General features: G+C 39.7%; 1 protein-coding gene across 1 annotated transcript; it reads left to right on the top strand.

Annotated features, from left to right (window-relative positions):
* Nucleotides 1–1,496: 1,496 nt before the first annotated feature.
* TPD52L3 (TPD52 like 3) lies at nt 1,497–3,821 on the top strand. Its single transcript, XM_047769541.1, has 2 exons — nt 1,497–1,863; nt 3,817–3,821. The coding sequence occupies exons 1-2, from the start codon at nt 1,497–1,499 to the stop codon at nt 3,819–3,821; spliced, it is 372 nt and encodes a 123-aa protein (XP_047625497.1).
* Nucleotides 3,822–25,465: the final 21,644 nt, after the last annotated feature.

Here is a 25,465-nt window from a genome sequence, read left to right as displayed (position 1 = left end):
TCTGCCTTCGTGTTTCCAACAAGGATACTCTTCATTTTTCAACCTTGTGAGACACATACTTCAAGGTAAGACAATAATAAACACTACTGCGTTACATGAAAGGGTTATTAAGTATACACCCAAAGATTTGAAATTGGTTTGGATGCCCAACTAGATGCTCCACTGAGGAAACACAAACATGAGTATGGCAAACTGCTGAAATCTGCTGAGGATTACATCAGGTTCCACAAGATCATGCTTGAAAGGACATCCAGAATATCCAAAAAAAAACACTAGAAACTAAGACTTGCTCAAGGCTCTTCCCTGGGAATGGGCAGCCAGGCAAGGAGCTAAGTGATACCTGACTATCTGCCCTCTCTGGACTGAAGTCCTGATTTTTACACGGTATAAATTACCAGCTCTGAATGGAAATAAGGGATATGGTGGATTGGCATCCTAACAGAGCTTGTACAACTATTACTACTTTACTGTGCAGACCACCTCCCTCAACTGAAAACCATATATGTGGGAAGCCATGCCTTTAGAAATGTAAGTAGATGTTTGGAAAAGAAAATGCAACTTCAATATTGAAAATTTTTGCATTGTCCATGTGCATATATCTTATTTCTTCTCTCCTAAATTCTCATAGTACAGTAGCCTTTGCCTTTATCGAGCTTAAACTTGACACAATCATTACAGATTTGCTCATTCTACCTCTCTCCCCAGTCCCCCAAAAGAACAGACAATTGTGACTCATCAGACTAACTTTCTGAGTTCCACTATTCCAAGCCTCTAACACTGCTGATACTCATGCCATAGGACTACTGTTGGACTAAAATGTTTTGAGGAGCCTTTAAGAACACTTTATGAGAGGTGCTAGGAATTTCTCAGGCCCTTTTGGGAACCTGAGGAGAGAAAATTGGGAGGGTACAAGACCAGGGGTTCTAGACTCCCTGCATCACTTTGGGGGAGTTTTTATTTATTTTAGGTATGGGGCTCTGTCATAAATTTCTGTTAACACCAAAAGTTCACTTATTTTTCAGGCTTTAAAAATGGCTAGTGTGGTGGAAAAGGGTCCGTTAGGGTAGTAAGACTTGGTTTGAAGGCTAGTACCTACCTCACTGGGACATTGTGATGTCGAAATACTATGAGCATGGGCGGCGCAGAGGCTGAGCCCAGGTTCTGCCCTCTTCCGTCTTCTGTGGAAATCCCACCTCCACGATGCCAACCCAACCCTAGCCTACCACCCCTCCCCCAACCCTACTCCCCAATATCACCCGGAAGTGGATCTACTCCACAAGCCAAGACATTGATCCACCAGCCAAAGTATCCATTCCACCAGCCAAGATATGAATCCATCCTGCCTAGAGTCCCACCCCACCAGCCAAAAGTCTGACCCTGAAGGCCTAGACTTCAACTGTGTTGGCCAAGATTATTTCTTCTCTGGCCATGAGTTGGACTCTTTCTACCAAGAATTGGACCTTGACTCTCTTAATGAAGATCTTCCTTCTCAGTCTATGCCAGGCGCCATGACAGAGACCTCTGCAGGAAAGAATGGATCATACCTGACTGCCAAACCAGAGGACCCTACAGAGGCGGAGCAAAAAGAGCTCAAATCTGAGCTCAGTAAATTGGCGGCGGAAATTGTAACCCTACGCCATGCGCTGGCAGCCAAAGAGAGACGCTGCGTGGAGCTCAAGAGGAAGCTGGGACTTATGACCTTGGCAGGGTTGAGGCAGAATCTCTCCAAGAGCTGGCATGACGTTCAGGTCTCCAACGACTACATGAAACAAAAGACATCAGCTGCCCTGTCCACCATGGGCTCTGCCATTCGCAGGAAGCTTGGAGACATGAAGAAGTCAGCCACATTCAGATCCTTTGAAGGTCTGATGAGGACAATCAAGTCCAGAGTGACAGGTAGCAGAGAGCTGGGCAGTGATTGCCTTCCCTCTTTAGCAGGGAGTGGGGATGATCCACTCCCTGTTTCAGGGAGTGGGAATGATCCAGTTCCAGGAAATGAGGACAACCTACTCCCCATTCTGGAGCCAGAATGAGCTCCTTGGTAACCCTGCCTGGTTGCCTAACCAGTGCAAGAATTCCCTTCCCCCATCCCAGTTGCAACTCTGCCCAGCAAAAAACAAGTAACCAAACCTCAATGGTAAAGTTAATTCAGGAAATGAACAGAGTCCAGTATTGAGAAAAGTAATGCCCATTTGTACATAGATATTTGCTGCTGTGGAGATAAAGAGCCCAACGGTTTTGTACTGTTATTTTACACTGAAATTTGTAGATGAAATGTATCACTATGCTAGCCTTCCTGGGGTAGCATTTAAATGGACAGGACAGTGGTTCCAGAATAGTTGTAGGTCAAAGCCAAAACTCCTTTTTTGGAAAACTAGTGCATCAGGCCAAAGGAGGTTTCTATTTAGAACTGAGAAAAGGTATGAAATAATCTGCAATTTTATCCCCTCCCCATTTCCTTCCTTCCTTCCCTAAATGTCAGGAAAAGACTTGAAAGGCCAAGCTTCTACCTGGCCTATATTTTTATTTAAAAAAAGATGATCAAGAAAACTATTTTTTCTCTGATACCCTCAGAAAAGGGGGGTGATATTAATAGACAAATTGGTACATAATATTCTGCCTTCTATGACACTTGATTTTTTTTAATCTCCTAATTAAGAAAGTAACTTTAGCTTCAGTTTAGGAGACTGTTAGCTACTTTGAGCTCAAGCTAAAACTGCAACTTTATTTTGCCTTGTGCTTTGTTTGTAATCCATTTATAAATCAAAATGAGGGTGTAATTTAAGCCTTGTGGCAGCATGTCTCTGCCACAGCAGTGTGCTACCTAAAAGAAGTAAAATTGTTTCTCTATTGTGTAGCAATTCTAGTTATCAGAAATAGCATAGCCAAATTCAAGAAAGACAAATCCCTTATGTTACAGAATGTCTAACACCTGCAATTCTGGCCAGTATGCCTTTGAATGGATCTAACTGATTATATATCACTGGTCACCTTGATTCCAAGTTTGTCCTTGTTTATAGATAACCTCAACTGAGAAGGAAACAGAACATACCCACAGGGGATATCAGGATAATACGACCCTGTAGGACCCTGGTTTGAGTTTGTTCGAACTTTGTCTTATCTGAGTTTCATAAGAGTAATATTTCGGAGGGTTCCCCCCCCACCCCGCCATTTTCAAAATGCCAGGACCTGAAGCTTCTTTCATTCCTCCAGTCACACCCCCTGAGTTAGAAGTTTGTGTCTTATATTGGCTTTTAGCAGAGGGACTAGGATTTTTTGTTTGCTTAGGTATATATATATACTAATAATGTCTCACTGCCTAAAGGTATTCCCTATAGCCTAAGAAGGTGATCCTGTTTTGTTGATTTTTAAATGCTCTCCCTACATTCCTTTGGTTTTCCTATAAGTAAAACCAAATACCACTATAAGTGCAAAAGCGCTTCATAAAATATAAAGTCACTTTATATGATGTAAAGTCCACATATTTTTGAAGACAAAGTTTTGCTTGGATTAAAATAGGATGTTCAACTATTTTACCTGTTGTGGTTTTCTATGCTGAAGAACTAGAGACAAACTTGCACTATGCATGACACCAAAGTAGCCCCACGGGCAAAGGCTTTGACATCACACTGCAGAAAGCCTTGTATTAAATAAACTCTTCAGCTGATGTTATGGGCCAAACTCAATATATTCTATTTTATTTAGTAATTCAAACAAATGAAGTAATAATTTCCCCCCAGTAAATCCTCAATCCTCTGAGAGCAGTAAAGAACATAACTATTTTTGTTCATCATTTTATTCCCATGCTTGTCTTAGGGTAGATGTTCAATAAACACTTGCTGAATTAATGAAGGAATCAACATCACATACTTCAGACATCAGATCTTGAATCCAAGAGATAATCAACAGCATGAATTTGTTGACAAGTTCCTCCTGCTTTTAAAGTATTTCACTTCCCTATTCAAAGACAATTTGAGACCCTACTATGTGTTAGGCACTGTGTCAGTCTCTGAAGGCCCAGAAATCAATTAGACATGGCCATGCTCTCTACAAATCGATTTTTAAATCATTACAATTCATTGCAGTGAGTGCTAAAATTGAGAATGTCTGTAAAGAAAGAGTGTTCAACTCTGCCTTCGTATGTTAGAAAAGAATTCAGAGATGCAGTAAGTCTTAGATGATAAGCAGAAAATTGCCAGACATACAAGAGTAGGACATAACAGACAATATGCAGAAGAACTAAGTCATGAAGGAATGCAACAGAAGGGCATGTTCCAGGAAATACCAGTAAGTCATTGTGGCTAGAAAAGGGCAGGGAAGTGGTGAGAGATGAAGATGGAGAAATAAGCAGGGGCAACATCATAAATAGTCTTATATGCTATCTGACAGTAGTATTTAATCCTGTAGGAAATGAGGATGCACTGAAGGTACTTAAGTCAAATTCGTGTTTTAGATGGATCACTCTGGTCACCTCAGAAATAGATTGAGAAGTATTTAAGGAATAGAATCTCCAAGACTTAGGAAAAAACTTTATAGGAGAGAGGGATGGAATAGATTTGCAAGATGATAAAGATGTAGAATTGGGGAGTTCCCATCGTGGCATAGTGGTTAACGAATCCAACTAGGAACCATGAGGTTGCGGGTTTGATCCCTGGCCTTGCTCAGTGGGTCAAGGATCCAGCGTTGCTGTGAGCAGTGGTATAGGTCGCAGACGTGGCTCGGATCCCACGTGCTGTGGTGTAGGCCGGAGGCTACAGCTCTGATTAGACCCCTAGCATGGGAACCTCCACAAGCCGTGGGAGCAGCCCAAGAAAAAGCAAAAAGACAAAAAAAAAAGATGTAGAATTGAATCAACTTAATACTGACAATGCTGGAACTGCACATTCATTTTGCTTTGGCAAGATTGGATTCTAGTATACCTGCATCAAAAGCCATGGTCACCAAATAAAATGCCTCCATGAGAATGTGGACTCTGGAACAAAGGTTTCCTCCAGATTTTTTTTTCCACTTGCTTCTACCCATGCATTGTTAGCCCTCATCCCCTAGCCTATCTACCTTCATAATTTGATCACTTTTGCTTATCTAGACCTATTTGGATTTTGTAGCCTAGCCTCAATCTATTTAACTAGGCCACTTGAGGATGCAATTTCTGGTAGTTCTCAGAATATGAAAACCTTCAAAGATGACCCAATTGGCTCAACCCCTGAGAACCACTGGTTGGGAGTAATGTTAGAACAAAATTCCCTGAGGCTCTCAGTTTTCTTAGTTTTCCATTGTCCACGTGAGTGAAGGGATTGGGGTGGAAGGTAGAGACATAGTTAAAAGTTCTAACACTCACAAATAATACTCCCCACACAGCTGGCAAGGATGGAAGTAGAGTACCAAGCCCTTGTTAATTAGCATCATACATACCCCAGCATTTTGCAAACATCGCTCCTAGAGAAATTCACTTGCACTTCTGGAACCTCCTTTATTCTGAGCTCCAGATTTGAGAGAAACTATATCACACACCTACTCTCATGAATTTCATGGACTTCAGAGATGTGAGCAATGAACCAGAACTGTGTAGGTCTTCTGAAACTGCTAGGCAATGTGCTTGGGTAGGTTGATGGCCCTACCCATCAGGGGGACAATTTCTGCTAGGGAATAAGGTCAGTGACACATGGGCAATGAAATTTCAGTTCTTGCCCATGAACTCCAATGTAAGAAAAAACGAAATTACTGGAACTCCACGCAGCTCACATCTGAGACCATGTCCCATTCCTGCTATTGGTGGGAGGCACAATGATGTCATGGCTTCCAGTGCCTATAGCCTCATTCACATAAATCAAGTGACAAATGGAAGAATGCCTTCCAGATGATGTGGCCAGCTACTATGACACATTACCATGAAACTTGGTCATCTCTCAGAAATTACTATGCTGGTCCCTAAAGCAGTCAAAAATGTCTGGCAATCCCTAAGATTTTACCGGTAATTTAGAAGTTCACTCCCTGTTTATCTATACTATCCAAATAAATGACTACCTGAAGAAGAGAGGGTTCTTCTGGAAGTTGAAAGTTTCAGTCACCTCTACCCAAATCCTGGCTACCTTGCCTCAGACCCATGGTATTAAAAAGACTTAGATTGAAACTGATCTATACAGTCATACAGATATTTTCATTTGTTTTAACTTAGTAGTATGACTTCAAATATCCTAATACTGACTTAAAAACCTGTAATGTAACCTAGACCACCCACACTTCTGATCAACTGGCCACAAATCTTCAGGGGTTCTTATTACTCCTTTGGATACCATAATTTTCTGGAATGACTCACAGAACTCGGGAAAGCCCTATACTTATGATTACAGTTTAATGAAGAAACACACAGAATGAGATCTGGTTAGAAACCTGAGGTTTCCATGTCCTCAGGATGCATCACCTCCCAACACATCAATGTGTGATTACCAAGTTCTACTCAGCTTCAGGCATCCAGAGTTTTTACTGGAATTTCATTACATGGGTATGACTGATTGAATTGGCCATATGACTGAACTCAATCCATATAGCCACTTCTCTCTCCAGAGGTTGGACATCAGGGTGATATAATGTGACTCAAATCCCCAAACCTCTAATCACATGGTTAGGTCTTTCCAGAGTTCTGGAACTACCAGCTCCCATCCTGAAACTATCCAGAGGCCTGCCTTGAATAACAAAGACATTCCCATCAGTTGGGAAATTCCAGGGATTTGGAGGCTCCTTACAAAGAATCAGGGATAAAGACCAGCCAATTTATTCATTATGCAGAAAAAAAGAGCAATAGGAAGCTGGCCTACAAAACAGCCCTTCAAGCTCCAAACACAAGCAAAGGGTGTGCCTCCATGCTAGCCTATAAATATTTCTTACACTTTGGCTCATCAGCATTCCTCACCACCACAAAAATCTCATGTAATAATTCAGAGCATTGCTTCACCACCCAACATATACCATTCCATAACTCTTACAGCTTCCAAACCAGTATTTATCCCAAATTCCCAATCATTAGTAACACACCAGTGGTTGGCACCTAGAAAAGCCATAGACTGCCAATGGAGGTATATAAAATACCTTCAAATGTATCAATAACAATTGGATTGAGGCTGATTTGAGATGAAACATCTGCTCCACTCTTCCTTGCACAAAGCTCGGATATGTGTTCCTTAGCTATTCAAAACCTTTATCTGTCCTATGAAAACTGATATCTAATTATTCCCATCCCTGAGTCCCATTCTTCCTTCCATTGATCCTTGCTGTGCCTGGTCCATCTAGACCTTTATTCAGCTTTACATAATATCTCCCAGCCCCCAAAACCTGGACTGGGAAGCCAGTGAACCCAGAAGTACTAGCACCTGCTGTCTGGTACCTTGGCTCCCTTCCACATGGTACTTAACACTATGGAAATGTTATGGAGCCAGAAAAATGGTGGTAGAATTGGCCTCTGACTGCAAACATATCTTAGACCCTGGCCAGGGCCCTTCATGAGACTATTCTGATGAGGCTGGATGGGGAGTTAAGGGAGTAGGATGAACTTTTGCAGCAGCCCTCCTGGACAGCATCTTATTTATTTCTGGCTTGCTCTCATTCTGAACTCTCCTTCTTCTGCTGTACTCTGACCCAAAACCTTTGGCTCTCTACATCCTAAACTTTGAGCCTACCTCTGGCCCCTATGGATTTTTAAAATTCAATCAGGTGTTCCCATTAAATGGCTCTTATCTTTTCCTAATGGACTTGGTTTTCCCTTTGAACTCTGACTCTATGTTGTTATCTATGAAAGCCTAATAATCCTATCTGAACCATATAATAGGCAACCCACACATTTGGAGTCACCAAAGATTGGATAGTTTGTAATATATTTGGTTTCCAAGAAGGAAAACATTTATAATAATAAGAGCTAACATTTATATGCCACTTATTATGGGCCAGAAATTATTCTAATGTATTTCATGCTTTAATCCATTTAATCTTCACTATAGCTCTTTGAAGTAGGTTCTTTATTGTTCCAGTTTTATAGATTAGGAAACCAAGGCTCAAAGAAGTAAAGTAACTTTGAAAAAATACACATCTATTGGGAGTTCCCATCATGGTTCAGTGGAAACAAATTTGACTAGTATCCATGAGGATGCAGGTTCAACCCCTGGCCTTGTTCAGTGGACTAAGGATCCAGTGTGGCCTTGAGCTGTGTTGTAGGTCACAGACGTGGCTCAGATCCCATGTTGCTCGGGCTGTGGTATAGGCCAGCAGCTGCAGCTCCAATTTGACCCTCAGCCTGGGAACCTCCATATGCTGCAGGTGCATCTCTAAAATAAATAAATAAATAAATAAATAAATAAATTAAATAATAAAAAAAATTTTAAAAACACATCTATTAAGTGACAGAGCCATATGCTAGCCAGAAAGAGAATTCTCTCCAGAAACCAACCCTACCAGCAGCTTGATGTTGGACTTCCAGTCTCCAGAACTAAGAGAAAAAAAATATCTGCTATTTAAGCCACCCAGTCTATGCTATATAGGACTGCCCTTAGCATGCAAATATAATCTCCATCAAATTTTTACACAAAAGTCACCCCTTTGGGCCACCCTATCCCTGTTCACTATATCCCTGTTTCTGGGTTTAGCACCATGTATCATAGGTTATATTTTTGAAATTTGTTTATTGTTTGCCTCTTCCACTAGAATGTAAACTCCATAAGGGCAGAAATTTTTGTCAGTTTTGTCCACTATTATATGCCCAGCATTTAATACACTGTCTGGTATACAGTACGTGCTCAATAAATATGACAGGTAGGAAGAAAGTCCAGGAGCTGACTGGGTTGGTCCTCCTCACATTTCACCAAAACCCATAGGACAGGAAGGAGGCAGGGCTGGGACAGTAAGTGAAACCTAACCTGTACACAGAATGGGATCAGCACGATGACAAATATCAACTTTGACAGTCAGAGTAACCAGTTAGAAAGGCAAACTTTAGGTCCACACCAAGGAGATGTGTGAAGTCATCCAAAACTAAAGGATATCTATGCAGCCAGTGACTAATTCTGCCATATACTTTGTTATTAAGCATTGTGGCTTTTACTTCTGCTTATTTTACCTGCTCAGATGTCTGCTTCCAGAATACTTCAAAGATTTCTCACTCTTATTTTAGCAGCTTTGTCCTTAATCCTGGCAGGATTTATGGTGACCTGAGGAATGATATGCAAGTCTACTCAGTGCCTTCAAAAGTTTCCTTCTCTCCTAAAGCATGAGAGACCTAGAAAAGGAACTGCTTATAGGGTTCCACCAGATAGCAGCTGTGAGTCTCTCCAGGCTCCGCGAGGAATCCTTTGCTTAGGCATAGCTTCCCCCACTGTCTGTCTTCTTGCCAGCCACCTGAATTTCACTACTCTCCCTGGTCTCTTTTGATAACACCTTAGTTTTGGTTTCATTGCTGGATACTGTCTCTTGAATTACCTTAAGCGCTTTACTTAGAAATCTCTGAGCAGCATCTGAGGATTCTGCTCCTACAGGAATGGATTTAGAGCAAAGGAATGCAGACAAACTTTGTAACACACCTCCTTCTCCTAGTACCTCCCTTCTACTCATAGCTTCTCTTCAACACTAGGGGGTGCTACTCACACTGTCATTTTGCCCCATTTTGTGCTATATAAACCCACACTCATGCTCTTCATGCCTAAACCTTTATCGGTCACATCTCTCTCTCTCTCTCTTTTTTTTTTTTTTTTCCTGTTCCTGCTTTTTGAGGGCTGCACCTGCGGCATATGGAAGTTCCCAGGCCACGGATCTAATTGAAGCTACAGCTGCCAGCCTACACCACAGCCATAGCAATGTGGGATCCAAGCCATCTGCAACCTACACCACAGTTCGTGGCAACACCGGATCCTTAGCCCACTGAGCAAGGCCAGGGATTAAACCCTCGTTCTCATGGATACTAGTTAGATTCATTACCGCTGAGCCGCAAAGGGAAATCCTATCAGTCATATATCTTGATGAAACGATTATTATTAAACCTAAATCTAAAACTCCCCACAATATGTGGATAAACCTCACACCAGCTCTTTATGTTGAAAAAGACTTACCATTAACTAGGGTTTTGAGCTTAACCTGTTGAATCTACTTTTAATACTGAGAAGAAATTTTTTGGTTAACTCCGTAGAGTATCTGACTCCATGTATTCTGTGTATTCACTTCAGGACTAGACAAGTAGAGGGAACTCTTTGTTCTAATACAAATGAGAAGAGAAATCCTTTTCTGAAGGAAGAGGCTGCTTGTGGCTGTGGAGGAAGAAGTTTATCAATTATTGCAGTTAGTAGATGAAAAGAAAGGAAAAGAAAGAAAGAGTATCAGGAACTACTCTGAAGCTGAGCAAGAAAGAATTCTCAGCTTCTCACAGCGCATCATCCTCCTGTCCCCACACTCTGAAAGCCTCCAGGTCCACAGTTCATATTAGCTTCCTCTCAATCAGTTCTTAAGAAGACTCTCTGCCCTAAGCAAACCTAAGAGGCCCAGAAGTGGGGGATGGAAAGGAGGGAAGAGTCTCCATTACTGGAATCCTTAGTTGGATCCCTGAACATATCTTCTGTAAAAATATTGGCACCGAATGGCCAAATCCCAGTTCTGTTGTAACTCTGGGTTAAATATAGCCAACCACCATGTAAAGTATGGTTTCTATGGAGAATGATCATTTCTACAAATGAACAATTGGAATTCTGGCATTCCAACAGGGGGACAGTCTGTGCACCTCTCAAATGAGAGAGGTATATTAGTGTGTTTTGGGACTGTTAGCTTCATCTGATGAGGAAAGATTGTGTGCCCTTTTTGCTTGAGAGCTTTCTTATATAGCCTTCTGATCATTCTAGAGATAAATAAACACATTCCCTTCCTTCTGGCTAGATCTTATAGGATTCTGAGGCCACTGACCAATACATTCATTGCTTCCTACAGGGTCAAAGCAAAGGTGTTGTGTCTCACTCACTTAAAAAAATGTAAGAGAACAGGGGTTCCCATCGTGGTGCAGTGGAAATGAATCTGACTAGGAACCATGAGGTTGCAGGTTCACTCCCTGGCCTGAATCAGTGGGTTAAGGATCTGGCATTGCTTTGGGCTGTAGTGTAGACTGCAGACGTGGCTCAGATCTTGCATTGCTGTGGCACAGGCCAGCAGCTGTAGCTCCAATTTGACCCCTAGCCTGGGAACCTCCATATGCCATGGTGCAGTTCTAAAAAGCAAAATTAATAAATCAATCATTGTAAGAAACAGGAGTTACAGTGGTGGCTCAGTGGAAATTAATCTGACTAGTATCCATGAGGACAGAGGTTTGATCCTCAGCCTCGCTCAGTGGATTAAGAATCTGGCGTTGCCATGAGCTGTGGTGAAGGTCACAGACGCAGCCTGGATCCCATGTTGCCATGGCTGTGATGTAGGCTAGTGGCTACAGCTCCGATTTGAACCCTAGCCTGGGAACCTCCATAGCTGTGGTTGCAGCCCTAAAAAGACAAAAGAAAAAAAAAATGTAAGAGAACAAGTAAAAGTCAGAAGGAAGTTTAATTTTAGCTTCTTTGAGCATTTTGATCATGGAAACCACTAAAGCATAGGTGACAAAGTGAGTTCAGAAGAATTAAGTTTACCTAAATTCAGATTATTAAACTGTACTTTAGTCATTTTAGTATAATCTGTGTGTGTTTGTGTGTGTGTGTGTGTGTGCGTGTGCAAGCAAGTACATGCATACATGTACATATTGGGAACAAGTGGAGAAAATGACTCATACAGTCTTCTCAGTGAAGCTGAAAGTCTAGTTAACTCTGGGAAGATGTCATAACTAAGTGAGCTATATAGCTCATTGCTTATGTGCAAGCTAGCCAAATCATATTTATTCTTTTGGGGGGACCTTAGCAAAACAAGACTTCCAACTTTCTAGTGCACAGAAATATTTCTACACTGCAAGTTTTTTTTTCTAGGGGAAAAAAAAACATGATTTGAAAATATCAAGACAAAACAGGCTTCTTTTTATGATACTTCAGTAATTAACATTTTTACCTATAAGTAATGTCCTGCAAATAGTTAAAGAGCATTCATAAGTATCAGAACAGTAATTTTTTTTTAAGTCCAGTAAACCTTGATATCATGCATTTGAGCACTTCCTATGTGCTAAGGACTTTCTATTACCTTCTTTAATCCTCACTAAAGTCCTTTAAGGAAGAAATTAATTCTCTCATTTCAAAAATGGGAAACTTGGAGTTCTCTTGCAGGTTAAGGATCTGCCATTGTCACTGAAGCAGCTGAGGTCGCTACAGTGGCACAGGTTCAATCCCTAGCTCAGGAACTTCTACATGCCAGGGGCATGCCTGCCCACCCCACCCCACAAAACAGGAAACTTGAGGAAGAGAGACTAAAAGAACTTGCCCAAGTCTTTGAAGCACGCAAATAGCAGAGAAGACACTTGAATCCAGGTGCATCTGACTCAGAGCCAGGCTCTCAGCTACTCTGCTGTCTCCCAAATGTCAGAAGTCTGGCTGCTGCTCTTAAACATCAGCTACTATTACCAAGAATGGCCCAAGGGTATCTCTGTAGTGCAACACTGTGTGCAGCAAACTCCCAAAGGGTCTCTCTGCAGAAAAGAGCACACTTATCCAAGGAAGGTGTTTCCAACTACTACTACTAATAACAAATCCTTAAAATTAATCTATACTTTTTGTGCAACAGATGATCTTTAACCAAGTACCTTTTGGACACAGACCATGAATAATGCGATCTGCATAAAAATGAGCACAACACTTTATAGGGATATAGGTGTCCCGTTCGGGGGAGGTGGCAAACAGAGGGAGAGAGGCAAACACACATGCATGTACCTTGAGGAGTGGCTCTGTTATCACCTAAGACAAAGAGGTATGTGCTAGTTCCATCTCTAACCTTATAAAGAGGCTTATTAACATTGGGAGGCTCAAGCCTGGTGACCAGAGCTAGCTTACTGCATAAGGAATTCTTGAGGCTGTGGCTGAACGTGGTGGAAGTTTGGATCATTTCTCTCAGAGAGCCCATAAAGCTCTAGAGATGACAATTCTTTCTCCTGCTAGGTGAGCAATGTCCATCAGTTCCTGTGGGTGGAACATCGTTGCTCCCCCTTCCCCCTAAAAATGAATGCTGAGCTTCTGAATCAAAGCTATCACGTTCCACATCTCCTAAAATGCAGTATGTCAGAAATGCAATCAGTTTTCACCCAATAGCATTCCCCACCCCAATCCCTCGCCAATTTCCAACCAAAGCTCTGGACATTCATTAATCATTATGACTGCCTAGTCTTAGAGAGTTCTGCTAAATTGCCTCTAAATTTCTCTGGATGGGTGAATAGGGAAGGATTAGCTGCCCACAGCAGCTGCTAGACTCAGTATCTGTGAATCAGAGTCTGTATCTATATTCCAATCTCCACCAGAAACTTGTCCTTTGGACTCTGAATTTTCCTTCTGTAGTGTCATCTTGCCCAGGTCCATGGATAAAAAAGCAGTCATTGCCTTGTTGCCAGAGTAACAAAGTAGGTGCTCTGAATCCAGTGATTCATAACAAAATGCTCTTTTTTTTTCCTTGCTGGGAGGCAGAGGTTATTCTAGCCGGGGTAGAAGATAAATTCCAAGTGGTCAGTGTTTGCCATGTGGCAGCAGGATGTCAGATGGGCCAGTTAAGTCAGAATCCAATAGAGAAAGTTTAAATTGGAAAGCTGGCAAGACAAAAAGATAATACAAACTCTAAAGGCTGAGGTTAGGACTTCAGAACAAAGACTTGAGAATCGCAGAAACAGTTTAAAGGAAGGTAGAGAACAAAAAAAAAAAAAAGGTGTCCAAGGCATAGCTGTAAAGAAACTTAAGAGTGTTCATAAATGAAACCAAAACACCATGAAACATAAAAGTATACATGGGCAGGTTTATCAGCTTCGCAGCAAAGTGTGCAGCCTTCTAACCCCTGCCAGTTTCTCAGGTGACTTGGAACAAGTCCTCTTTCCAGTTCCAGGCCCAGGGGAGTGCATCAATGAATCATATTATAGAAAAGATCCTTTCTCAGAGCTGTGATATCACTGTGGCTCCATCTGAATATTTTGGCCTACTTTGACCTCTGACCGCAAACTAGATGAAATCTCAAATCCCTTTTTTCAGAAAGTCTCCTGTCCAAAAGCTTTCCAGATAATCCCCAAACAACTCATACTTAAGGCTCTGTAGACTTAAGTACAGTCTGACTTGTAAACAGGACACCAATAAAACAGAAATTCAAAAGACTTTCTATGGTCTTCAAAACTTAGACAATCAATCAACTTATTACCGCAGCTTTCCATGCTTACCTCCTCCTAGCTTCACCAGTCTTTTTGCTCCTTGATTATGCTAGGTCCCATTCTACACCTAGATCTAGGCTCTGCCCTGAGTCCTGTACTCTAGAGGGTTCCACCTACCATTTCTGCATTCATTCATCACTCCTTACAAGGCGAGGTCCACAAGACAAGGGATATGCCCACAAAGACCCAGTACCTCCTACCCTTATAGATGACACTTGGGATTCCTAGGACCACAGAAGATTCTGACCAAACAGTCTCAAGCCTGCACCTAGAGCCTGCAAGGATCTTTTCCCCATGTTCATTCCCCTGAGGGAACCACTCCCACTAGTATGTACGTCTCTATCTGTGTTACACAGCATATCATGCAAGAGAATAACAAATGTAATTATTGGACAGAAAGAAAATTACTTAACATATTTGATTAGGTTTTCCCAGGGGGGAAAAAAGTTAAATTAAAAGAAGTGCTTTCAGCTGTGTGCTGCCTGAACAACAACTCATTAAGGCTCTATTAAAGCAGAAAGCCAGGGAAACTCAGAGCTCAAGTTAACACCAAAATATCCTTAGTTCTTGCCTCTGTTGATGAAAATCCATGAACTTGCTCCGAATCTTCTAAGATACTCAGTGCTTCAAGGTTTGAGGAATAAATCAGCATTTCACAAGTCCATTGCTAAATTAATTCTACAACACAAACTTTATCATTGATGGTCAAGATCATCTTTTTAAAATATTTTCCAAAACAGAATGTCAATCATTTTTTTATTCCAGTACAGGGACTAGAATATTTAGTACTTGCAATATTAAAAGAATTGCTCATGGACACTGAATTGCCCATATAAACTAAGTGATAAATAAAAATGATCAGATGCCATATGGCTAATCAGAAGGTCTATATAGTGAAGAGCAGCTATCTTTCAAAACTTTTCTCCGCCTACCTACATATTTATGTTTCCCTTTCTAAGTTCAACCACTTGGAGAGTATATAGGGCTATTTTTGTAACTCGAATTTCTTAGAAAACAACAAGAAGCAAAACTTTCTGCTAATTCTTTACATGTTTAGTAGAAATCCCCTGTAAAGCAGTTTGGACCTAGAGTTTTGTTTAAAAGGAGTTTTGTTTTGTTTTTTTAATTGCAGATTCTACTTCACTTCTAGTAATTGATCTGTTCACATTATCTGTTTCTTCTTGAATCAGTTTTGTCTGTTATTAGAAACTTTTCCATTTCTATGTTGTTCCATTTGTTGGTATACAACTGCTCATGATATTATCTTAAGATTTTTTGTATTTCTCTAGCATCAGTTGTTAGCTTTCCTCTTTCATTTATTGTTGGTTTAGGTCTTCCCTCTTCTTAGTGAGCCTAAGGGGTTTGCCTGTTTCATTTATCTTTTCAAGAAAAGTTTGTGTTTTTTTGTTTTGTTTTTTTGTTTTTTTTTTTTTGATTTTGTCTTTTTCAGGGCTGCACCCGAGGCATATGGAGATTCCCAGGTTAGGGGCTGAATAGGAGCTACAGCAGCTGGCCTATGCCACAGCCACAGGAATGCCAGATCCAAGCTGTGTCTGCAACCTACACCATAGCTCACAGCAATGCTGGATCCTTAACCCACTGAGGGAGGCCAGGGATCAAACCTGCAACCTCATGGTTCCCAGTCAGACTCATTTCCACTGAGCCATGACAGGAATTCCAAGAAAGCTCTTGTTATGGAGTTCCTGTCATGACTCAGTGGCTAATGAATCCGACTTGAATCCATGAGGATGCAGATTTGACACCTGGCCTTCCTCAGTGGGTTAAGGATCTGGCATTGCTGTGAGCTGTGATGTAGGTCATAGATGTGGTTCAGATCCCGAGTTGTTGTGCCTGCAGTGTAGGCCCGCAGCCATAGCTCCTATTGGACCCCTGACCTGGGAACCTCCATATGCCATGGGAGCGGCCCTAAAAAGAAAAAAGACCAAAAAAGAAAAAAAGAAAGCTCTTGTTTTTACTAATCTTTCCTACTTTTAATTTCTATTTTATTTATTTTCTCTCTGAAGTCTATTCTTTTCTTCCTCCTGCTGACTTTGTGTTTTGATTGTTCTTTTTCTAATAATTTGGCTTGTCAATTAGGTTGTTTATTTGACATTTTTCTTATTTCCTGAGGAAAACCTGAACCACTATGAACTTTCCTCTTACAAATTCTTTTTGTTGCACCCCATAGAATTTATAAGGTTGTATTTTCATTTTTGTTTGTCTTGAGATATTTTCTTCTTTGATATCATTGACAAATTGATTTTTTAGTAGCACATTGTTAGGTCTCCATGTGTTCATTCTAGTTTCATACTGTTGTGGTCAGAAAAAATGCTTAAAATAATTTCTATCCTTTTAAATTTGTTGAAGCTTGCTTTGTGATTTAGTATGTGGTCTATCCTAGAGAATGTTCCATGTGCACTTGAAAGGAATGTGTATTCTGGTTTTGGGGGGGATGTAGTGTCCTGTGGATATCAACTACATCTAACTGGTCTATTATATCATTAAGATCTCTGCTGCTTTGTTGATTTTCTGCCTGAATGATTTGTCCACTGATGTGAACTGGGTGTGAAAGTCTCCTATAATTGTATTATTGTCAGTTTCTTCCTTTATGTTTCTTAGTGTTTTTGTAATATATTTAGGTGTGCCTATATTGTATGCATATATGTTAATAAGTGCAACATCATCTTCTTGTATTAATCCCTTTATCATCATATATAATACCCTTTATCTTTCTTTAGGTCCTTTGTGGGTTTTTTTGTTTTTTTTTTTTTTTTTTGCTTTTTTTTTTCCTATTTCTTGGGCTGCTCCCGTGGCATATGGAGGTTCCAGGCTAGGGGTTGAATCGGAGCTGCAGCCACCGACCTACGCCAGAGCCACAGCAAGACTGGATCCGAGCCTCATCTGCAACCTACACTACAGCTCACGGCAATGCCGGATCATTAACCCACTGAGCAAGGGCAGGGACTGAACCCACAACCTCATGGTTCCTAGTTGGATTCGTTAACCACTGCGCCATGACAGGAACTCCAGGTCCTTTGTTTTAAAGTCTATTTTATCTGATAAGAGTATTGCTTATCACCTCTTTTTTGTCATTTCCATTCACATGAAAAAAATTTTTCCACCCCCTCTTTTCAGTCTGTTTTTCACCCTGAAGTGAGTCTCTTGTAGGCAGTATATTATAGGCTCTTGTAGGGTTTTTTTTTTTTAAGTTATAGTTGATTTACAATGTTCTGTCAATTTCTGCTATATAGCAAAATGACCCATAATACATATGTATATATTCTTTTTCTCATATTATCTTCCATCATGTTCCATCACAAGTGACTGGATATAGTTCCCTGGGCTAAACAGTAGGATCTCATTGCTTATCCACTTCAAATGCAATAGTTTGCATCTACTAACCTCAAACCCCCAGTCCATCCCTCTTCCTCCCCCTTGGCAACCACAAGTCTGTTCTCTAAGTCCACAAATTTGTTTCTTTTCTGCAGATAGGTTCATTTGGGCCATATGTTAGATTCCACAAATAAGTGATATCATATGGTACTTGTCTTTCTCTTTCTGACTTAACTTCACTTAATATGAGAGTCTCTATTTCCATCCATGTTGCTGCAAATGGCATTATTTTGTCCTTTCTTATGGCAGAGTAGTATTCCATTGTGCATATGAACCACATCTTCTGTATCCATTCATCTCAATGGACATTTAGATTGTTTCCATGTCTTGGCTATTGTGAATAGTGATGCAATGAACATATGGGTACATATATCTTTTTCAAGGAAAGTTTTATCCACATATATGCCCAGGAGTGGGACTGCTGGATCATATGGTAGTTCTATATTTAGTTTTCTGATGTACCTCCATACTGTTTTCCATAGTGGTTGTACCAATTTACATTCCCACCAACAGTGTAGGAGGGTTCCCTTTTCTCCACACCCTCTCCAGCATTTCTTATTTGTAGACTTACTAATTATAGCCATTCAAACCAGTATGAGGTGGTACCTTATAGTAGTTTTGATTTGCATTTCTCTAATAATGAGTGATGTTGAGCATTTTTTCATGTGCTTGTTGGCTATCTGTATGTTTTCTTTGGGGAAATGTCTATTCAGGTCTTCAGCCCATTTTTCAGTTGGGTTGTTGCTTTTTTTGCTGTTGAGTTGTATGAGTTGTTAGTATATTTTGGAGATTAAGCCCTTGTAGGTTGCATCATTTGAAACTATTTTCTCCCATTCTGTAGGTTGTCTGTATCTATTTTTTTTTTTTAATGGTTTCCTTTGTTGTGCGAAAGCTTGTCAGTATGATTAGGTCCCATTGGTTTATTTATGTTTTTATTTGTATTGCCTTGGGAGACTGACCTAAAAAAACATTTGTATGGTCGATGTCTGAGAATGTTCTGCCTATGTTTTCTTCTAGGAGTTTCATGGTATCTTGTTTTATGTTTAAGTCTTTAACGTATTTTGAGTTTATTTTTGTGCATGGTGTGAGGGTTTGTTCTAGTTTCACTGAATTACATGCAGTTGTCCAGTTTCGGCAGCACCACTGAATGAAGAGATTGTCTTTTTCCCATTTTATATTCTTGCCTCCTTTGTTGAAGATTAATTGACCATAGGTGTCTGGATTTATTTCTGGTTATCTATTCTGTTCCATTGGTCTGTATGTCTATTTTTGTACCAGTGCCACACTGCCTTGATCACTGCAGCCTTGTAATATTATCTGAAGTCTGGGAGAGTTATGCCTTCTGTTAGGTTTTTTTTTCCCCCCTCAGGATTGATTTAGAAATACTGGGTCTTTTATGGTTCCACATAAATTTTTGGATTGTTTGTTCTAGGTCTGTGAAAAATGTCATGGATAATTTGATAGGGATCACATTAATTTTGTAGATTGCTTTGGGTAGTATGGCCATTTTAATGATATTAATTCTTCCAGTCCAGGAGCATGGAATATCTTTCCATTTCTTTGAATCCTGTTTAATTCCTCATGTTTTTAATCCAATCTGCCATTCTAGATCTTTTGATTGGAGCATTTAATTCACTGACATTTAAAGTAATTATTGATAGCTATGGTCTTATTGCCATTTTAATCTTTATCTTCCAGTTGTTTTTTGTAGTTCTTTGCTTATTTCTTCTTTTTGTTTCAACTTTTATGGTCTGATGAGTTCCTTTTTTAGAATGTTTGAGTTTCTTTCTTTTTGGTTTTTGTGACTCTATTGTGTATTTTTGATTTGTGGTTATCATGGAGTTCAAGTATGCTGAACCATAACTATATCTATTTATTTTTAAATAACACTCAAGTTCAAACACATTCTAAAAGATGTATGCTTTTATACTTCCCTCGTCCACATTTTGTGATTTTGATGTCATGTTTTCTATCTTTATGCTTATCCTCTTGCTGTTAATTACAGTTATAATCACTTTTTTAATTTTTATTCTTTTTTAATCTATGAACAGGCTTATTTAAGTGATCTTCATTCCTCTTATATATTTGACTTTCCTATTATGATTCTCCCCTTCCTATAGATTCTTTCTTCTTTTCTTTTTCATAAAGCCCCTTTGATATTTCTTTTATGGTAGGTTTAGTGCTGCTGAACTCTCAGTTTTTTCTTGTCTGAGAAATTATTTATCTCTCATTCTATTCTAAATGACAGTGTTTTGGGGTAGAGTATCCTAGGTTGTAGGGTTTTCCTTTTCAGGACTTTCATTATATCATGGCATTCCTTGCAATTTTTTATCATTGCCTTACCGGTTTTTGAAGTGCATTTATTTATCAGTGTCAGAGTAGAAAAATAAAAGGGAAGTGGCTTTCTCTTTTGCTTTTCATAAGCCATTTCAGGAACTATTAAAGAAAGGCATACTGGTATAAGAAATTTCTTTTCTCGAGTTCCCATCATGGCTCAGCGGAAATGAATCCGACTAGCATCCCTGAGGACAAGAGTTCGAACCCTGGCCTCGCTCAGTGGGTTAAGGATCCAGCATTGCCATGAGCTGTGGTGAAAGTTGAAGACAGGCGACCCTTGGATCCCAAGGTGCTGTGGCTGTGGTGTAGGCAGGCAGCTGCAGCTCTGATTCAACCCTTAGACTGGGAATCTCCATATGCCTCGGGGGTGGCCCAAAAAAAAAAAAAAAAAAAAGACAAAAAAAAAGATTTGGAGTTCCCGTCGTGGCGCAGTGGTTAACGAATCCGACTAGGAACCATGAGGTTGCGGGTTCAGTCCCTGCCCTTGCTCGGGGGGTTAACGATCCGGCGTTGCAGTGAGCTGTGGTGTGGGTTGCAGACGCGGCTCAGATCCCGAGTTGCTTCGGCTCTGGCGTAGGCCGGGCTACAGCTCCAATTCGACCTCTAGCCTGGGAACCTCCATATGCCGCGGGAGCGGCCCAAAGAAATAGCAAGGAAAAAAAAAAGATTTTTTTTCTTTTCTTTTCTTTGTCTTTATAGGGCCTCACTCGCAACATATGGAAGTTCCCAGGCTAGGGGTCCATTCGGAGCTACAGCTGCCAGCCTATGCCACAGCCACAGCAATGCCAGATCCAAGCTGCATCTGTGACCCACACCACAGCTCAAAGCAACGCTGGGATCCTTGACCCACTGAGTGAGGCCAGGGGTTGAATCCACAACCTCACGGTTCTTAGTTGGATTCATTTCCACCGTGCCATGACAGGAACTCCTAAAACATTTCTTTTTTTTTTTCTCAAAAAGATCACTGAGCAGCAATAACAAAAATATCTTACCTGGATTTTCAACAAAAATCAAGACATTTACAGTGGATAATATATGTGCTTATAGTTATTGGAGAAAAGGAACAGACAGTAACTCTTTCTAACTGATTTTGAAAAGTAAATTAAAAAGTCTTTTACGTCTCTAACTTTATGTGATCATGATATCATATTTTAAACCCTAATGAAAGGTTTGGATTTTTAAAATAGGGAAAATTTCTGAGAAAAAGCACACCAAAACTTGCCAGCACACAAGAGCTATTCCAGCTTTACAAACTAACCAAGCAACCACAGGCTTCTTCTCTTGCAATCACAGCAGGAAAGCCAAATCAGAACAATTACCTTTCAAAACAATTTGTCTCAGTACATTTTTTCTTCTCTTTCTAAAACCAATAGCTATTCTTAAGATACAACATACATATAGCTTCTATATCTTCATTAAGCATACAAAACTCTTTTCTCACTACATATTTTCAGAAATTATTGATATGAATGATTGAGTTCTTTGTTTTTTAAGGAAAAACATTTCATCTTAACTCTCTAGCTTAGAAAGCAAAATTCTTTACTTGGACTATTTTAGGATTTAATGTGATCTGTTAAAAGGAAAAAAGGAACTCTGAAAAAACAACTCTCTTAGTTTTTTTTTTTTTTTTTCAAAGTAAAAAAAGATCAGATCCTTGTATTCTTACTCACAGGTTTTTTTTTTTTTTCCTATGCAGTTGTTTTTTGTTATCTATTGGCCAATGATCTTACTAAGAATTTAGATAACTCAATTTTCTAAGATTAATATCCAACATGTGGTTATAATTAATTCAGCTCTTAGCAATTTGAGGCCATACCTGGCTGAGGTAAAATTTAGTTTCAGGTTTTTTAAATAGCAATGCATCCTTTACTTAAGGTGTTTTGCTATTTTTAATTAATAGTAAGTTGTAATCTTAAAAGGAAAGTGGATAATGAGACTATTACAAGTTCATGATTGCAGCATTATCCCACAGAATGAATTATATCCCCCTCCTCCAAAATTCATATATTGAAGCCCTAACCCCCAATGTGACAATATTTTGAGATAAAGCCTTTAAAGAGGTAATTAAGATTAAATAGGTCATAAGGGTAAGACCCTAGTCCAACATGATATCCTCATAAGAAAAGGAAGAAACACCAGGATGCACACAGAGAAAGAAGACCATGTGAACACTTAGTGAGAAGACAGCTTTCCGAAGGCCAAGGAGAGAGACTCAGGAGAAACCACATATGTGGATACCTTGATCTTGGACTCCCATCCTCCAAACTGTGAGAAAATAAATTTCTGTTATTTAAGCCATTCAAGTTTGTAGTATTTTGTTATGGCAACCCCATCAAACTAATACAACATCTGAAGTATTTAAATCACCAAGTATTTTCAAGCCACAGATAATTTCCTTTCAATGATATAGAAAAAAAAAAAAAAACACTTTGGGAATCTTGCAAATAAATCAACAGAAAATAATAAACTAGTCTATACACAAGAGCAAATACAATGACCATGTAGTCTAAATACTTTAACGACTACATCATGGTTAAACTGACTGCCAAATTCAGAGTTACCAACTTAAACACTATATATGGATTGGGGCTGGACCCAGAAAAGATAGATTAAAATCACACTCCCTCTGTAAACCACTACTACCTCTAGTATCGGCCAAACTGGACTTTCTGTTTCAAAGGACACATTCAGGGGCCTCTATTCTTTTCTACTTAGATTCCAAAACTATGGGACATGTAAAAACCTTCAAGCAATATTTTAACAGTTGCTTTGCTAAAGTTACTGAATACAAAATCTGACAAGGCTATGACCCTGCCTCAATTACATTCACGTTCCTTGAGTTTTTTTGACCTTTTTGAGAATTATAATTCATTTAGCATATTTGCTGACTTCACATAAAGTTGCTGAAAATATGCACCAATTTCAATCACATTCATTTCTAAACCATTATTTTCCCCCATGGATCTATGAATAATTCAAAGTAATTGAAATTTTCAAGGAATATATTGATTATAACACCACTTTTAAAAATTTGTACTTTGCTTTAATTTGTCCCCATAATCTCATGATATCATGAAGTTAAATGCAAATGCATTTTGACTCTTAATTTTGACTTTTTAAAGTTATTCACAAGCGTACTGGTGTGGAATGATCTCTAAAATATATTTTGTGAGAAAAGCAGAATAGTGAGTTATCATTTATATAAATAAAAGATTGTGGGGAGGATGCCTTATGCAAATTTGCTTGTGTATTTCCCTAAGGAAAGGAAGTAAGTTGATGATGCTGATGCCTCTGGAGGAGGAACTGTGTGGCTGTAGCATGTAGATGGGAGGGAGTCTTCACTGTGTATAATTGAATACTTTTTGAATTATGAACTATGTGAATGTTACTACCATTCCCATTCCAAAATAAATAAATTACACATAAAGAGAAGTAAAATAAAATTATACACATATTTCAACACATGAAAAAAAATCCATTAGCTCTCAATCTTTCCTATCTTCTCATTCATGTGTCATTCCAGTTTCTTTATCAAAGACCCTACACCGCACTGTGAGCCAAGTATATGCTTGCACTCCTCTACCTTTCTCACCCTGCCTCACTTCAGGGGGTTGATCTCTCATCCCCTCCTTCTTCTGTCCAAGCTGCAGCAGGTTCTCTGAGGTCACATAACTCTTCACCACCACCTCCATAATGAGGTGTGGTTTAGTTCACCAGTAGTGGCCTTGTGAATTCTCCTTCTTTACACCTTCACACCCTGTTGTTCCAGTTACATTGGCTTCAGGAAGAGCTGAGGTGGTAAGGCTGCTGTTCTGTTTACTACCTTGTCTCTTTATTCCCTGCCCACTGTTCCCACAACACTATTAACATCAAGCTGCAGAATGGGTACTGTGCTTTAAAAAACTGTGGGAAAGAGAGAGTGAATTACAATGTAGGATAAAACATAAAACTAGATGCTGTAGGTCCAAAGGAACAGAAATAAGGGTCCCCTTGAGTCAGCACCTTAGTTCCTAGACTTGCTTCCACTCTCTTCCTTCAAATTTCACTTTTATCCCCCCTTTTTTTTTTGTTTACAGTGTGATGCTAATTCTGCTTTAGAAATAAACTAGTCCCTAACACAAGAGTGATGTACTAGTTCTAGGATCTATACCTTATGCCTCACCTCCACCTAGAAAGATTCATCTGAAGCTGAACATTTACCCAAGTCCTTGGGATCTACAGTAGAATTTTGGAACTAAAAGCATACAGCTTTTCACAAGACCTTTGCTATTTTGGAGGAAAGATATGCCTCCTCACCCCTCCTATGAAAATCTAGCAGAAAACACACGTGCACATATATACACATTCATGTGCATTCATACATGCACCACATATGTGCACAGAGCATATACACACACATGGTCACACACATGCATACATATTCACACACGTGTGTGTAGGTACCATACCTTTTCCAACCAATCTCTTTTCAATATCCTTAAGTCAGGAGCCCTGCAGAACAGTTAAGAAGCTTTTTAGTTTAGCTTCTCTTTACTTTCAACCAGATTTTGTGTATGTGTGGCCTCACCCACAGCATATGGAAATTCTCGAGCCAGGGATCAAATCTGAGCCACATCTGCAAACTACACCACAGTTGTGATCTACCCCACAGCTGCAGCAACTCCTCATCCTTAACCCATTGCTCCAGGCTGGGGATTGAACCATTACTGAGTGCTGATGTAATAAGACTGACTGAATTTGTTCTTGTGGCACTATGAGAGGTATTACTATACCCTTTTCAGATACAGAACTCAAAGCTAAGAGAAATCAAATAGGTGCTCAATGCCATAATGCTGGTAATGAGCAGAACCTAGATTCAAATTCAGGTCTTTCTAATTCTAGAGCCCATTTCCTTCCATCATGCTATTTAACTTTATTAAATCTACATACAAATTAGTAAATGGATATGGATCAGTTATATAGTATTTTTTATTCATGCAGTCACAGTGATGATAATACTGAATTGGAGCCACATCTGCGACCTACACCACAGCTTGTGGCAACACCAATCCTTAACCCACTGAGCGAGGCCAGGGATCAAACTCACTTCTTCACAGAGACAAAGCTGGGTCCTTAACCTGCTGAGACACAATGGGAACTCCTCACCTTGGTTTTCCTGTCTTTCTTCATAAATAGTAGTAGTTTTGAGGATATTCAACACCTTAGAACCTAGGAATTTAGTTCACAAGGAAATGTACAATAAAGTGCTTCCTATGAAAAAATTATAACTATCTTATAAAAGACAATGTGATTTATCTGCCTCCCTGCAAAGGGGAGGTGAGAAGGCATGAAGGAATGCTCTCTGGTAAGATGGGGTAGAAAGATGAAGAGGGGTATCTTCACTTTCAGAGGCCTACATATTATGCAAAT

This window comes from Phacochoerus africanus, chromosome 2, assembly GCF_016906955.1.
Source record: "Phacochoerus africanus isolate WHEZ1 chromosome 2, ROS_Pafr_v1, whole genome shotgun sequence".
Taxonomy (NCBI): domain Eukaryota; kingdom Metazoa; phylum Chordata; class Mammalia; order Artiodactyla; family Suidae; genus Phacochoerus; species Phacochoerus africanus.
This window is presented reverse-complemented; position numbering and strand designations above follow the sequence as displayed.

What these genes read in the sequence shown, in the direction of transcription:
- TPD52L3 (XM_047769541.1), top strand. Translation starts at nt 1,497, where the DNA reads ATGCCAGGCGCCATGACAGAGACCTCTGCAGGAAAGAATGGATCATAC.